The following is a 16,594-nucleotide window of genomic DNA, read 5'->3' on the forward strand; positions in this document are numbered from 1 at the left end:
TTTCCCTCTGAACAATACATCAATGAGATGTAAATTAGCTGCAGTCACGGTTGTCAAAGTCTCAACGTTTCCACCTGCATCACGCATTGAGCACCACGCGTTATATTTTCAACGTGTGTGTGTGTGTGTCTGCGCGTGTGTCTGCGCGTGTGTGTGTGTACTACACTCATAGCTGGAGCTTGGAGCTTTGTAACACGGTTGTTAATCCAGTCCGCAATAGCTCCGTGTTTTCTGTGGGAGGGAGCGTGTCCGTGTCCTGTGGGCGGTTACAAACGGTTGTGCGTGATTCACAAACCTTATTTGTTCCTACTACTTTGAGCGCCATCTTGTTTGTAACTCTCCTACGTAAGTGGTAGAGTTCCTACCGAGGGGGTATCCGATTACCCTTTTTTTCCCTCCAGCGTTAGCCTGTTCCCTCTCCCCGTAGGGCGCATAGTGCATTTGCTTTGTCGCCTTTTACAAAAATAAAATCAGCCGCAGAGTGTTTGTAACTGGACAGAAATGAGCATCGAAACGCTTTTGGAAGCGGCCAAGTTTCTGGAATTGCAAGCCCAGCAACAACAGAAAGCACGTGGTAAGTTGGATTTTATTCTAAATATATACAACATCCGTACCTATGAGATCGCAGTTGTAAAATACTCAACAATTCAGTGTTTTGTTTTTTTAATTTTCTGAGTTATAGACAAACCCTGATTTATAAGCGCCATTCATTAACTCATCACGAAAATGCACATCGCCGGTTCTTTCCTTTTTAATATAAATGTGAACGACTACTGTGCGGAATATGAGTAATTCAGGGACATTTAACTTTTACTTTCATATTCGTTATAGTGTGCAGACGCGTTGCATTATTTAGTTCCCTCTTGTTGTGGCTCCACCTGGAACCATAGCTGTGTCCACAATAGCTAATAATAAACATACTGCTGCAGTATCGGGGGTTACTGCATTGAAAGCTGCTGCATAGACCCGGTTAACACAACGGTAAAGCTGCACATCAGCACCGTGAAGTCCCTCTGTGTTGTTGTTTTTTGCATCTCAGTATATTTGTGACTGACTTCAGTGTTCACACACTGCTTCGAGAGACATTTAAAAGTCAAATGACCAAAACATGCGGAGATGAAGGGCGGTGGCGCAGGGAATGCCGAGCTCGTTTTACATGATGACCTAACATCGAGTGTCTCTCAGGCTTCCCCTTCATGCATCTGATCTCCTAAAATCATCCCCGTTGTAAAGACATGCAGCGTTGTGCTGCTGAAACACCGTGTACATGTCTCAGTCTGATCGATTGTGCCTTGTATAAATAATAATGAATACAAACATAAACTCCCTGGCCTTTCAGTCGCTTTTGGAGCGTTTTGAGTTTCTATCGATGACGTGTGCCGACCAACCACGCCTTCATATCTTAACAGCATGGGGGGGTTGGCCCCGCCCCTTTCACCACGTGCGTGCTGGGCTACCCCTCCCAGAGATCGTTTGTGAAGAGATGCGTCACTACTGTTAGATTAGATAGGTACTTTATTAATCTATTAATCTACAGCAGCATGTATAGGTTCAGGTAAAGCAAAGCAATACAAATAACAGAGTAAAACAATATTCAATTTAAAAATGCACAATATGTACAATAAAATAGAATAATATTGAATTTACTAACTAAACAATAGTGCAACGTTTTAACAAACAAAAAACAACAGTGTAACAGTGTTATAGTCGTGGGATTGATCTGGCCAGAGGTGATTTAATATATAATATATATAATAAGTCTTATTGCAGTGTGCAGGAATGATCTCCTGTATCTGTCCTTTTGTGGTCAGGAGACAATCTGCCCATCTCCTCTCTAGTTTGTGTTCTTCTTTTATGAAAACAAAATGTGCCGTTTGATTACCAACAAGACAAACATAAGACTCAATGGGTAAAACAAACGTGCAGTGTTTCCCAATTCAACACTACATACTAATAGTATACAGTTTGAACTCTTACTATACAATAGTTTAGTTTTGTACTAACGGGAAATATTATACAATACACATTACTACCAATTACATTTCACAAAGAGGGATAAAACATTTTTGAAAGGTTTAATACCTTCTTGTTTTCCACTCTGTGACATAAATACAAGCTCTATTCTTCAATATTGCACCCACTTAAAAATGTAACTGTTACCTTCATAAATGCACATTGTACTCGACAGAACTAGCATTAGAAAAATTTGATTCTTACAAAAAAAATATCAAGTTTGTGAGTAACTGTATTTTAAGAGAGCTGAGCTGATTTAAAGCCAGCATAACTGTGCCAGTGAAGCATAATATGCTGCATTAACAGAACCTGTAGAGCACAGTGTCCACACAGGCAGTAAGCCCCTTTCACACATGGACCGTAATCTGTACACACCGCCAATTTGACATGTTCTAAGTTGCTCCAGCAATCGCCCCACTTGAGATAGATAGATAGATAGATAGATAGATAGATAGATAGATAGATAGATAGATAGATAGATATGCTTAATTCATCCCCAGGGGGAAATTTGTAAATTGAGCATTGGTAACATTTCTATGATGTGTTCTTTCCTCAAATGTGAAGCTCGTGAACCAATTATTAGGAGGTGTAGCTGTAAATACTGCACCTAGACCATGCATATTTTTATAGCTACAGTTTAGATTTTTACTACTTGTATCAGGCTTGAAAATGTTTCCTCAAAGAATTTCCCTCCACGCTAAAGACAAGATAACTCAACAGCGTAGGTATGTTGCAGTAAACGAGCTCACCATGTACTTAAAACCATGTATAAAGACATTAAGGAGACATGTGTGAGAAAGTTAAAATGCTACTCTGTTAGCAAGCAAGACATATTCTGGAAAAAGGCCTGCAGTTCTCCACCTTTTTATTGTTATGGAGACGTTTGTGCCATTGAGAACGGCTCAGAGTGAGAGCTCCTGCTTCCTCCCTCTCCCAGCTCCTCCGCCATGCTGCATTGGGAGAGCAATGCCCCCCCCCACCTCTGTGCTACTGTAGAGCAGGTCACTGTGTGGAGAAAAGTAGGCCAGTGTTTCGTGTTTCTCTATGTGCTGCAGTTATATAATGTCTATAGAAAATCCTCTTGTTTTTCTAAGTGCTTCATACATTTTCTCTCGGAAAGAGACACTCCTAGTGTGTTTCTGCACCACAATCTGAGTGATCAGTCTCTCATAACAGGGCATTAAACATCTTATGAAAGCTGTCTAGCACAGTAATCAGAACATCTTGTTCTTTTTCTACTTTGTTGTACTTTGAAGGAAGTATGTTGCAGGGTAACGTAACATATATGGGCAGCAGATGGTGACACGTCGGGCTGTTGAATATGATGCCATTCAATTGTTTTTAAGAGCAGTACTAGATTTAGTTTTTTTACAATGGTGAATGTAAGGAAAGTTCATTTCTGTATGGACAAAAAGTAATCTATGCATGTATATATCTGCTTTAGATCAAATCTAATTTGCATTTTTTTTAGTAATAGTTGAGCCAATCCTTAGGGAAAGTTTATTTTTTTCAGGGGGTAATGTCTTTTTTGGGTTAGGGTTAGGTTTGGGATTACTTACATTGGCCGTTTCAGAAGTGATCTCCGGTACCGGTTAACCTTCCACGTGTGTTTTTATTACACATGTAGCATGTTGTGTACTTGACATGGGCGACATGGTGAGGGTCCCCTCTGTGTGGGGCTCTGTTAGTAGAGGTGTAGATCAGACGTGCTCCCACCTCCCCAACAAGACCTGGTCAGTGGACTGTGACTGTGATTACGTTGCAGCAAGATGTACCTCCAATAGAGCAACAACCTTCTTTCAGGGTGTGCTTGAAGCTCGACAGGATTTAGTAAATACACATACATTTGAGGCACTAAAACAAGGCAGCTTATGAAAACATGACCCTGTTAGTAGTGCATCCCACCACACGGCAGCTTATTTGCTGTTGTTGGTGACTCCTTCACACAACACAGAGTCAGTGTTTTCAGCCCCGGTGTGACAACTTTGCCTTGTTTCTTCCACAGAGGATGAACTAAAGGAAAAGCTCCATCTGGAGCGGTTGGCGGAGCAGAGGCGCTCTGATGTGGCCTACAACTCGACGATCCACGTCAACAATGTTTCTAAAGCGGAAGAGTGCCGCCCGGTGCCTGCCCCCCCCTCTCTGCCTCCCCCCTCCATCACCGTCATCCCCATCCCCGTGGTCACCCCCAACCCTGCAGGCTCCCCCACTCTGCCCGCCGCCGCGCTCTCCCCTCCGGCCGCCACCGTTCTGCCGCGCTCTCCGCAACCCAAACCCGACCACCCGGCGTCTGTGCTGACCGCCAACCACAAGCAGCTGATACAGAACCACCACCACCACCAACAGCTCATCGCCCAAACTAACAATACTAAACTCCAGCAGCTGGTTCAACGCTACCCCGGCTCCATCGTCTCGCCCCCCCAGCAACACGCCTTACTCCCTCAGCCGGGCCCCGTCGTCCAGCAGGCCCCTCTACAGAACGGGCCCCTCAGCCGGGGGAGTCCTCCCGATGACGGCCGCCAGCTAGACAAGAAGAGGCCGGGAGGGTACGTCTATAGACTTGTTCACATTATAACTTTAAATAGGACTACAACAGGGTGTTGTTTTCATTGATCTGTTAATTTTTTGTCTATCAATATATCGGTGTATAAGATGTAAAAAGTATAGTACATTTGACCTGTAGCCTCCTAAAACCACTCAAAACATTCACCATGTAATGATCTGAAATGGAGAGAAAAGAGCAACAGTTGGCATTTGTGGAGCTGTTACATTATTGACATTTATTGATCTTTTGATACATTGTAACTAAACTACCTGCTAGCAAAAAAAACAACAACAAGAAAACTCTTCTTTGGTTGATTTAGATTATTCTTGTCACATTGCCCTTTTAAACACCAAATTCTTACTGTGCTCTCATCTGTGCTCTTACAGGGCAGGCACAAGAGAAGTGCATAACAAGCTTGAGAAAAACAGGTGGGTTCAACCTGTCTACCATAGGGCCTCCTAAAGGAGAGCGCAATCTGAGGGTATTTGTACTGTTACATTTGAATAACATTGTACTAGTTACATAGTGTGTTGTCTCTGGAACCGGCTGGTGCCTTTTTTTTGTTTATTTGTAGCAGTTTAATTTCAATGCTGAGCTTGATCTCTCTTTTTAGTTAAGAACACCAATTGCAAATATTGTTGTGGTAATCATATGCTAATAAAAATGAAGCCAACCATTTCCCGCTGTCTCAAATCTGCTCTCCTTGTTTTGTGTCTGTCAGACGAGCACATTTGAAGGAGTGCTTTGAGACGCTGAAGAAGAACATCCCCAACATAGATGAGAAGAAGACCTCCAATCTGAGTGTGCTGAGAAGTGCGCTGAGATACATCCAGGTAAGACGAGTCTAGTCTGCTCATACAAAGTGGTTGTTGTGTGTTCGGCACAGACCTATAGCTAAACAACTATACTATACTATGCCAGACCTTTATTTTGTCCATCAACTGACCCTATGCTTACTCTATAAGCTGCGGCCTGTGTACTGCATTCATCAAATACGTCAGATCGGCTCATTTTGGGGAATCCGAGAGGTATCAATGCGTCAATTTGACGTGTGTTTAGATTGGTGTTTTGACAAGTTCGTATGCATTCATCTCGCAAACAAACATTTGTTTTATACATTTTATTTTTGCGACATTGCCTGAACTTTTGTACATTTGTTGTTACTTAATAAATGATGGTTTACCGCCACCATGTCTCTTCAGTCTTCCCCCGTCAGACACAGCGGATGGATATAGCTTGTCCAGACATCTTTAGATATTTGATTGTCTCAAGTTAAGCTAAGTGTTGACTGTTAATGTACAACTGTTTGCTCCATTGGCTGATGTGTAGATGGAGAAGTCTGATGCTGCTATACTGTATTTTTGTGCCTCAAATCTCAGTGTAAAAGCCTCAGTTAATCCGCTACACAACAGCTTGTTTGTCTTTTCTCCCTGTTGCCCTCCTTATGCGACAGAGAGTTTCTTTCTCCAAAAAGGGAGCGCAGCAATGGCGATGATCCAAATCTTTTCTTGGTAATAGCTTCCGTTGAAGCATGACATGCACATGGCAGTGGAACGAATCGGAGATCAGTGTATTTTTTTATTTATTTTTTTTAGAGTCATGATGGTGCAACCAACTACATAGCAACTGTTCGCCATCGTGTTATTAATTCAACCAGTTTGTTTAAAGTAGAAGTTCCTGCACAGGATTGTATTTCCCCCTGAAGGGGCGTGGCGATGAGAGCCTGCTCTGGATGACACACATTGCCGGTTTGATGTGTGTTTGTGAATCTTGCCAAGACTTGCTTGTACAAGTTGATTTGCATTTACGATTACTATTGAACCAGCGAGCGTCCATTATCATGAAGCCACACCGCAGTATGAGCTAGAGTCTCCAAGAGGAGGGGCATTTTGTTTAAAAAAAGGCACGATCACAACTGTCATTTTCAGGGTTTGCATAATCGGCTCTGAATTTTAAGAGATAATGATGTATGGGTGTATTTTATTCCACCAAACCATGGTCCTTTACAATTATATAATGTATGTCCTGCTTTCACAAAAACAGTCCTTGTTGTTGTGTTAAAGCGATTTTTTTTTCAGGGATGAACTGGGTTTGAAAGCACACAGAGTACAAGATAAGTGATGTCGGGTTGACTTCTTAAGTGTAGTCTCTGTCTGTCCCAAATAACCATTTACTACCAATAGTCTGACCCAAGAAGTTTTAAATTGCCACAACGTTGTTCCCTATTTCTTTCTTGTAGTGATTTCAGTCATATTCTTCTTTTCTCTTGCATTTCCTGCCTTTTGTATTTCTATGTTTAGATCCTTCTCTAATGTGGAATCTCAAACTCGTCCTCATTCATACCATTTTTAAGTGGCACCGTGTTTGATATTAAGAATATGTGCCATTGTCTACCAATGACTCACCATGTGTTTGTCCTGCTTGTAAACAGCTGGTGCAAAGGTCCACCACTGGCCTAGTTTGACTCTTTCAGACAGACAGTGCTGTTGAGTGTGTCATAGTGTTTGCTGTGGGTCATTTCTCCTCTTCTCCTATAGATAGACACTGTAGGGTGGCAGTTTTAAATCCGAGACACAAGCTCACCCATGGGCCCAAGCTGGCATCAAGGGTTGTAATTTAGCAATGGTTGTCATTGTTAAAATCACATGGTCCAGGCGCACAGTGCTTATTAGGATTGCACAGAAGCTAATAGAACAGACGGACACACTTGAGTTATCGCGGCAAAATGTGGGAACTACCACAGAACTGGCTTTGAGTACTTTGACAGGTGTTTATATTTCTGCCTGTCATTAGATTTTGTCTCATCAATAGCATCACAATCGTGCACAATTACAGGTGCGTTACTGTAATCTAAGTGAAAGCCACGGTCTACGATGGGTTGTATTTCCATTTGTCAGAATAATGAAGTCCGTATTTGGTTATGCTCATTAGTAATAGAATATTTGGTGTGCACATTGATAGTCCTACTTCGTTATGAGCTTTTAAGGCCTCTATGAAAGCACCAACCCTGTACATATTTCTTCTTCTTCTTCTTCTTCTTCCTCTTATTCTTCCTCTTATTATTATTATTATTATTATTATTATTATTTTATAACGGTTTACTAATTTAAATTTAGCAGAGAGCAGCATGCTGCTGATTTTAATGCTCTAAGTAGCAGCAGTCTGGTTATTCCTCTCTGCGCGTGGATACTGAGAGAAACTAGGACAGCGTGGGTGCAGAGCTCGTCACCCAAGCTCCCTCCCTCTGCCCCCCCCCCTTCTCTGTGCGATGAAGCAACACCGTGTTAAAAGTGTTGTGTTGGACTGGCAGAATGACCTGCCTCTCTTTTCCTCCTATCAACAGCCAAGCTGGATGAGGGATATGAAAGAAAGGAACTTAAGGTGATGGGAAGCCAAAACCAAACGCTTGTTCACACTTTCCTCTCGACATGGGTGGTGCAGACGCGTGTCCTGTCTGCATACGCTCCTCGCTGTCCTCTGGTTTTGGCAGCAGAGAAGGAGCCCGTACACAAAAACACTGAGTTCAAGTGAGGCTTTGGGCTCAGCATCACATTTGATTTGTTATCTCAAGCATCAACTTGAATATGTGCCATCATGGTGGGATTAACAGTTCTCCACAGAAAGTCACTGGCTTTGCCAACTGCTGCGTGATTCCAGTATCACTTCCTCATTCCATTTCAAATCCAAATGACTCAGCAACTAATTGACCAGGAATAGATTTTTCTTTTTCGATTGTGTTCTTTTGTTAACGGAGCTTTTTTTTAAAAGTTAAAACGTATGACATCTTGTTCCTGAAGGCTTTCCCCTGAGCCTGTAGTGGTGCTGCGAAAGCCGTGGCTGTAAAAATAAGCCTTGATGCATAAAGAGCTCCTCCCCCCTACTCCCCCTCCCTTCCTCCCTACATCCTGCCTGTCTGAGCTTTTAAGGCCACATGAGCAGCAAGCACATGGCTAGCCTGAGCTGCGTGACGTCACCCCCCCCCCCCCCCCCCCCCCCACCTAGCACTGCAACAGGCAGGACTTGCCGTACCACTGGGCTTTAGCTGCCAGCAGCAGGGAGGGAACATGGAGCGGTAAACATGAGGCTCAGTTTACTTCGCTCGCGCTTCATTTCCCTCCTCATCGCTGACTAAAGTTGTTCCTCCACTGCTTATCCCAGAATGAAACGTGTTGTGCCATCTGGTGGGGGAAAATCCCAATGTAGAGGTGTTGGAGGGTAGAGCATGTATAGTATTTATCTCTTGGAAAATTATGATTTTCTGGGTTGTCTTTTATGCAATAAGAGCACCTTTTTGACAGTGTACCACAGTACAGAAGTGTAGTGCAGGTATGTTGTCTCACAGTACTCGTGTACTTGTACATGGTCTGGACTATCGACCGGTCCTTAGCCACGATGAGGTAATTAGGTCAGTTATGACCAGCGCAGGCTTGCACACGACGAGCGCTGTGCAAAAGTAGGGTTTTTTTTCCACAGACAAGCATGTTATTGTTGAACTCGGGCTCCATGTGAAGTCCTCTGTTGCAGCCTGAAGGCACAGTGAGACAAGGGTTTATGGTTACCACACTGTCACAAGACCTGTGCAGAAGCCTGATCAGTCATCCAGGCCGCGCAGCGTGTCTGCAACGTGGCCTCCTGTGCTCCTGGCCCTTTAAGAAAAAGCAGCCTTGTGCCTTGTCTGCTGCAAAAGTGAGTCAGTGAGTACAGCTTGTATTGCTCTCTTTCAATCCCCCGCTATCTGCCGCCCTCCCTCCTTCGTTCTCTGTGGGGCCATGTGCTCAGCACTCACATTGCTTGTGACAGCGCTTGAGCAGTGTTTACCTCACACACACACACACACACACACACACACACACACACACACACACACACACACACACACACACACACACACACACACACACACACACATACTGCAGCCCTGCCCTGTACCAATCTAGATTTTCACAGTCAAATAAGGACGAGGTTGGGCCTCGTCTCTGTTGACGGAGGAGTTTTGGAGGCTCATGTGTGAAGAGACAAAAGGTACTCGGCAGCCTGGTGACGTGATTAACAGGGTGATGTGGGATCCATCTGCGACGGACTTGGTTGTCAGGTTTAGATAGTAAATCTTAGAATAGCTGCTTCTCAAGAGCCAAAACGCGGTGCTCTGTCCACCATCAGCACTGTAATGGGGAGAGTTCAGTGGGTCCCGGTGTTTGTGGAGCGTTTCTCTCCATGAGTCATAGTTAGTGGCGTGCACAGTTAAAGCTGCCTGCTTATACGCGAGTGTAAAAGAAAGGCTGCCAGCCCTCGGTCCACGTGACCCATATTTAGTACACTCTTTATTCCATTTCATTCTGCCCTGCTGACAACATTTCTGAGATAGATGCGTTGTTTTGAGAAAATCTGTTCTCCATGTGAGTCATCTTTTTCCTTTTATTACACCCGGTTGTGAAAGAAATCTTTGCATGCTGAAACACTGTTTTAGGAGAGAACTAAACGGCACCTGAAGGTGTGCATGTTCCTTTAGGTTACCGAGGAAACATTATGAGGTTTTTTCCTCTTGTTTCCATGACGACCAAAGATGGGGGGGCATTTCAGTCCATCGTTTGTTGAGACGGAGGATAGTGTTGATGTGTAATCATCGGCTCTTCTTGACGGAGAGAGGCTGTTGAAGGCTGGTCTTGAGATACACATCGGTGTCCTTATGTGCAGCATGTTGTTCAGTGGAGTATCTCATTAGTGCTGCTCGCCAGGCTTCAACTGAAATACAATAACTTTATTGTTTGAATATCAGTGTGTGTGACTCAGAAAGACTTGGAAAAATTTGAATTCCTGTGGCTTTCCAGAAGCACTCGACCACCTTCATAAGGAGATACATGGCAGACAATTTTGATTCTAATTTGGTGTTGGTTCATATTTATAAAACCAGTACTTAAATCAGAGCTAGACTGATAAGACTGCCAAGCCGATAATATTTTATTGCAGATATATAGTTTTTCCTCTCAGTATGCATCAGTGTTGGCCTATAATTAAAAGTGGAGTTCTTCAACTATTCAACCAGATTAAACGTCTCATTAATGTGGATTTAATTGGGCTCAATCGCGGTCTTCTCGTGTCTTCTATCTTTTGCCGAACGAATATGTGAACCGGACTTCCTCTGAGTTTATGTTTGTGTGACTGAAAACACCCCCAGTGGGATGCAGTCCAAGCAAAGACTGCTTGGCCCGAGCTTTTCTAATCCTGGATAAGGACTAAAGACAGGTGCTGAATTACACAAGGCCTTACTTTTGTCCCCCTTTTACTACGCACTGTTGTACTGTAGACGTACACGCCACAGACCACGCTGATGGAAACCTTTCTACATATAGCCAAGCACAACACATGCACCCTTTCCTCAACCCGGCACTCTGACACAAGATGACTTGCACATGTACTATACACTCATGAACACTAACGGGGAGTCCAGCCTTTGGGGAAATGGCTTTATGATCCCGTGTCATCCGGTTACTGGTAACAGATTCCACACACTGTCATTTCCCTGAGCCTCTCCCACAGAGGCCGGAGTCTGTGTCGGATACTTTGACCGCGCTGAGCTTGACATGTAATAAATTATATGAAGTGTTCAATTTCAAAACACAAATCCCCTGACAGCGTAACCCAATCCTCCTGTCTGTATAACCTCAGCCAGCAGTTATTCATTTGGGAATATGTTGGGAATTGGCCTAGTTAAGGTGGTTGCTGAACATTTCTTTAGTTGATTTGCATGTGAAGTTTGATGTAGTTTTAGTACATTTCCTCCTCCAACTTTTCCTCCTGCTGCCGTGTACAGAGAAGTCCGGCTCACTTTGTTTTGCTTTGTGTCAGCTGATGGGTTAAAGGAAATTGGGTCACAGAGAGCCGCTGCCTGGAAGCACCTACAACTTTCCATACTAGTCTCTCCACTCCCCCCTCCTCCTCCCCCCCTGCCCCTGTGCTTCTGTAGCTCTGTTATTTTGCTCCCTGCACACAGGTTTTTAGTTCTTCGACCTATTCCATATTAATCCGCTATAAAGACAGCATTAACAATAATGGTTGTCTTCTATTGAGTTTTATTGGTGTGATGTGCTCTGTTTTTGAGCAGTAGACACCATTTTTCTGAATGGGTTGTACATTTTCTAGGACCCACTGGTTGTTGTTGGTTTAATTAAAATGATAACTTAAAGCCACCCTGAGTTGAATCCTGTGTTGAATTGTCTGATTGGTTTTGTTATTTTTTGCATTACTTATCTGATTCTGCAAAATGACAGTCAAACAATCTATCTCTCTATCCATCTAATGCTTAACCATCAACTAAGGTGTCACACATTAACATGGAGTTAAATCACATCCTCTCTGACACAGTGTCAACAAAAGCAAAGCTTTACAAAGACTGGATTTATGTTGGTGCCAATTATCTCACTCTTGTACTTGTAATCCTAATAAACTAGTGACAAGTTGTACATATACTGGCAGCTCACGCTGTCATGGAGTCACTTATTTTACAGCCTTAATGATTTAAAAGTTTGACCATCTTCTGCTTTCTCTTTCAGACTTTGAAGCGGAAAGAAAAGGAGTACGAGCACGACATGGAGCGACTGGCCAGAGAGAAGATAGCCACACAGCAGCGATTAGCAGAGCTGAAGAACGAGCTGAGCCAGTGGATGGATGTGATAGAAATCGACCGTGTCCTCCGACAGACGGTACAGCCAGAGGAGGACCAGGCTTCCACCTCCACTGCCTCAGGTAGACTCACAGTCAGGGCGGGATCACTGGGGGCCTAAAGGCATGCCCCTGTGTAAATATTAGGAATATATTTTAAGTGATGTTAATCCCATGTGCATTTGTTACTGCTTTTTTTTTTATTTATTTTTTTAAATGTAGGTGTTGGTTAAATGAAATGAACTGCAGAAATCACATTGCATCTGATAATACTGAGTTATTTATTTCATCTGTTGCTGTGGCAGAAGGTGAAGACATAATGGAGGATGACCTGGAAGATGAGACTGCACTGAGAGCGCAGACTGCCTTACCCACCGTGCCTCAAACCATGAAACCTGATCTGCACAAGACTGCAATACCTACTCAGACCCCGACACCCGCCACTACCTCCTTCATCACCCAACACATCTCCATCCAGCACAAAGTCCCTCTGCACCAGCCTCAGCTGCACCCGCTGACGGTGACTCCTCATCAGCCAGTGTCCAGGCCTGCAGCCCCACCGGCACTCACAACATCCAGCACTCGCATCGCCCCCGGTCAGCCCTTGATCCCCACCCACACACAGATGGTGACCGCCTCCAGCCTACACCCCACAGTCATTGCCCACGCTTCAGTGTCTCACCCCTCAGTCATCCAAGCGGTCAACCACGTCATCCAGGGAGGGGGTCCCAAACACATTGCCCACCTGGCTCCATCCACGACCACCAGCAGTGTCCAGTTAGCCCCCGGCCACCAGCCCATTGGCCACATCACAGTGCACCCGGTGGCTCACCTGAGCCAGCATTTACCAGCCCTCTACCCCCAACCGGTGGCTGTCACGCAGTCGGCCGTGGTCGGCCACATCACCCACACGCTGAACCACGCCCACCCGCACATGAACGGCACTACGACTAGCCAACCAGCTGCCACCATTGTCGGCAAGCAGACAGCAGTGAGCACCCAAATGGTGACCCACCACCCACAGCTGGTGGGTCAGACGGTGCTCAACCCCGTGACAATGGTGACCATGCCCTCCTTCCCCATCAGCACTCTGAAGCTGGCTTGAACACGGCCAACAGGACCACCAGGCTGGGAGACGGAGACGCCCCTCGATAGGGGAGAACCACAGGCCTCAGACCAGGCCACCGACGAGCCCAAAGTGAGGGCAGGAGAGCTGCTGGACACCTCTGATCCAGAGTTTCACTATCCTCAAGAGGCATCGCAGCTGATATAAAGCCAGGAACATTCCTTCAACGAAACCTCGTTCCATACTAGTCCACCACAGTGTCCTGAAATCTTGATCTTGAATTTAGGACATGGCTGAAAGTCATTATGTTGAATGTGTGTGTGTGTGTGTGTGTGTGTGTGTGTGTGTGTGTGTGTGTGTGTGTGTGTGTGTGTGTGTGTGTGTGTGTGTGTGTGTGTGTGTGGCAATATATATGGGCAGATGATTAGACCCTCACTTGAAGATGATGGAGCAGTATTCATTTTTACATGAGCTTTTGCAGAAACTGCTTCATAGAGGAAAATGCTACAAGTACCGTATCCATGTCAGCACCCTGTTACAGTGTTCATATAGGTACTGGCTCCCCGTTATCACTGTGACTGCTGTGGATTAACCAACAGCAGATCATGTATTCGAGAGGCTACACTGGGGTTGTGAGGCCTGTGACAGTGTAGGATCAGAGTGCTAGACCCGCCATAACCAGCACGTTGGGAATGTGATTTAGAGGAGCTCCTCCTCTCCAGCAGAAGGCTCACAGGCTGCAGGGCTGGAGCGAAACCACGGACTGAACTTAATCCTGAGCAGAAGCTGCAGTCCTCAGTGATGGTGCATACAGCAATAGCACGCCCTGCTGGCTGATTGTGTTCAATTTAATACTACTATCCCTGTGACAATAGAAAACAAATACTTCCAGTTAAGTATAATGCCGATGGATATCATTAAAACAACAGCCACTTAAATTAAAAGAATATGCCGTTTTGTCGGGGTTTGGTTTTTAGTGTTGGACACTCAAATTGTTACTTATCTGTAGTATTTGTCCTTCAAACTTACCGGCGACTGTTCACAAGTACAAGTTTAAGGATAAAGTTATGTTTTTGTCACGGCTGCTAATTATTATTTTTTAAATATCTTTGCCAAATAATCCGTTTTAGATGCCCCCTAAATGTAAACACAACAACACAGTAGTGTGTTTAAATACTAAACGTGTGAGATACAAACTCAGATGCTTACAAGGTGAGGGGAGTTGAGTGTTCAGAAGCTTTGAATGTGAATACAGGAAAAAAAAAAGGTCCATAAAATGTAGTTAAGTGTGTTTCTTTGCTGTCTTGCAAGGCCAATGGTTGTAGGATGTGTGTTTGCATGCTGTGAAAGCATGCCATGACTGTGTTGATTAGTGATGATCTTGAAAGCAAGGAGCCATAGCGGTGCCGTCTGTCGTGCTTTGCGGACTTTGACAAGTCGTAGTAGGAATGTTGGATTGTTTTTGCTCAGAGTTGAAGCTCTGTCATTCATAACATGTTTGGATCGGCATAAAGTGATCTCAAGAGCTGGCATAAATCCAATCAATGTGTGTTTGTTTTTTTTCAAGATTATCCTTTTCCAAAACTAGCACTGTGAACATTTCTATAGTCTCAATGAGCAGCGGTTTAGCGTAGCACTTGCTAGAACAGCAACATGCTGTGTTGTCCTTGTTTAATCTGAATGTACTGATCTATGAAAGGATGTGGAGTAGTGCACTCATCAGAAGTTAAGCCCTCCCCTTTTTTTAAAAAGAAAAATGGGATTACTTTAAAGTTTCTTGTGTATGTAAAGTGTTACATTTAAAACTGATTTTGTATTTTAAAAGATGTACTGTTGCTTGTTTCATCTGGAGAATAGCTTTTTATGTTCAGACTAATTGATATTGGTATTTGACAATATAGTTTGTTTTTTTTGACTGGGACCATGTACAGTGGTGTATATCGGGTGCAGCGACTACATTACATTCAGCCACTGTGGAAAGTATTCTCCCCGTAATTGTTTTTTATTTTGTTCTGATGCAATATGATTAAAGCAGGGACTCTTCATTTTATTTTTGACGAAATAATTGCAGAGATTAAGTAATGCTTTTTTCACCCTCATTTTATGCAAATGATATTGAACAAATCATATTGTAGCAAAACAAAATGTGTACAAATGAACAGGGATTCAGATACTTGAAGAAGCAACAATATACTTGTGTGTTTTCCCTATGGAGAAAGTTTAAGTTGTATATAGCCTGTAAATGTTGGGCTGCATTTAGATCTTACTGTATTATGTAAACAGCTGGGAAAAATATGTAAAATTAAAAATTTATAAAAAATATACTTAATAAATTGTATCATGTTTACAAATGTCTGGAGCCGCCTTTTTTGTTTTTAACAAAATGTGTTTTTGGTATTACAGCAATACAAAGTGCAATACAAAGTATGTGCTTGAGAACAGTGAGAATAAAATTATTATTTTACCGTTATTTATGGCTGCAGTTAATTATCAGTTAATCAGGCAATCATTTTATTGATTCATCATTTGAGAAACTAAAAGGGACATTTTTCACTTTTTGATATTTTTTTTTATAGGGAGTCTAAGATGACATCTTCAAATGTCTTGTTTTGTCCAACCAACAATCCAACACCCAAAGATATTAAGTTTACAGTTATAGTATATCATTAAAATATAATGTGAAATGACAAAATATAGTAAATCAAAGGCACAGTATTGTATGTCGTAAAAAATGTAACTATCATATTATAGTCATTAAAAAAAGACACAGTATAGTATCTTTTCTATGACATTAAACTGCCGTTTTTAACCTACTTTACAACTATTATACTGTCTTTTTATGACATAGCATTACTTTTTGATGACAATTTTACGGCATACAAGAAAATTACTTCATTACAAAAATTGAAGTCATTTCTAAAAATTATAAAGTCAAAGTTTTGTCTTTTGAAAACTATCATTGAATTTTATGCTGAAAAAAGTAATCAAATAGTCATTCTTTGATGTATCGAAAAAAGTAATGAAGTCATATTTTATTATGTCGTGAAGGAAAATTAATGTTGTTGAAAGAAATCATAAAAACAGTAAAGTCATAAAAAGAACAATTGATGACATATGTCGAAGAAAAAAACAAAAACGTCATTGTATAAGTGATACCATGGCATGTCAAATAAAGTCATAGTATATGTCAAAAAAATCTAATATAGCATGTCGAAAAAAGGCATTGTATTGTATGTTCAAAAAAGTCATTATATAATATGTTAAAAAAAAGTGAAGAAAAAGTCAAAGTATAGCATATCGAAAAAAGTGAT

The 16,594-nt window shown here is 42.7% G+C and overlaps 1 protein-coding gene across 2 annotated transcripts; it reads left to right on the forward strand.

Annotated features, from left to right (window-relative positions):
* Positions 1-342: 342 nt before the first annotated feature.
* On the forward strand, positions 343-15,634 carry mnta (MAX network transcriptional repressor a). Of its 2 annotated transcripts, XM_068710371.1 has the most exons (6): positions 343-574; positions 4,019-4,559; positions 4,945-4,986; positions 5,280-5,391; positions 12,109-12,301; positions 12,523-15,634. In XM_068710371.1, the coding sequence occupies exons 1-6, from the start codon at positions 502-504 to the stop codon at positions 13,320-13,322; spliced, it is 1,761 nt and encodes a 586-aa protein (XP_068566472.1). In that variant the 5' UTR covers positions 343-501; the 3' UTR covers positions 13,323-15,634. The 2 variants fall into 2 exon arrangements, with proteins under 2 accessions (XP_068566472.1, XP_068566480.1); XM_068710379.1 differs by lacking the exon at positions 4,945-4,986.
* The last annotated feature ends 960 nt before the right edge of the window (positions 15,635-16,594 follow it).

Source organism: Cebidichthys violaceus, unplaced genomic scaffold (assembly GCF_023349555.1).
Source record: "Cebidichthys violaceus isolate CVI_PGR_0920_01 unplaced genomic scaffold, fCebVio1.0.p SCAF_1, whole genome shotgun sequence".
NCBI classification, from domain to species: Eukaryota; Metazoa; Chordata; class Actinopteri; order Perciformes; family Stichaeidae; genus Cebidichthys; species Cebidichthys violaceus.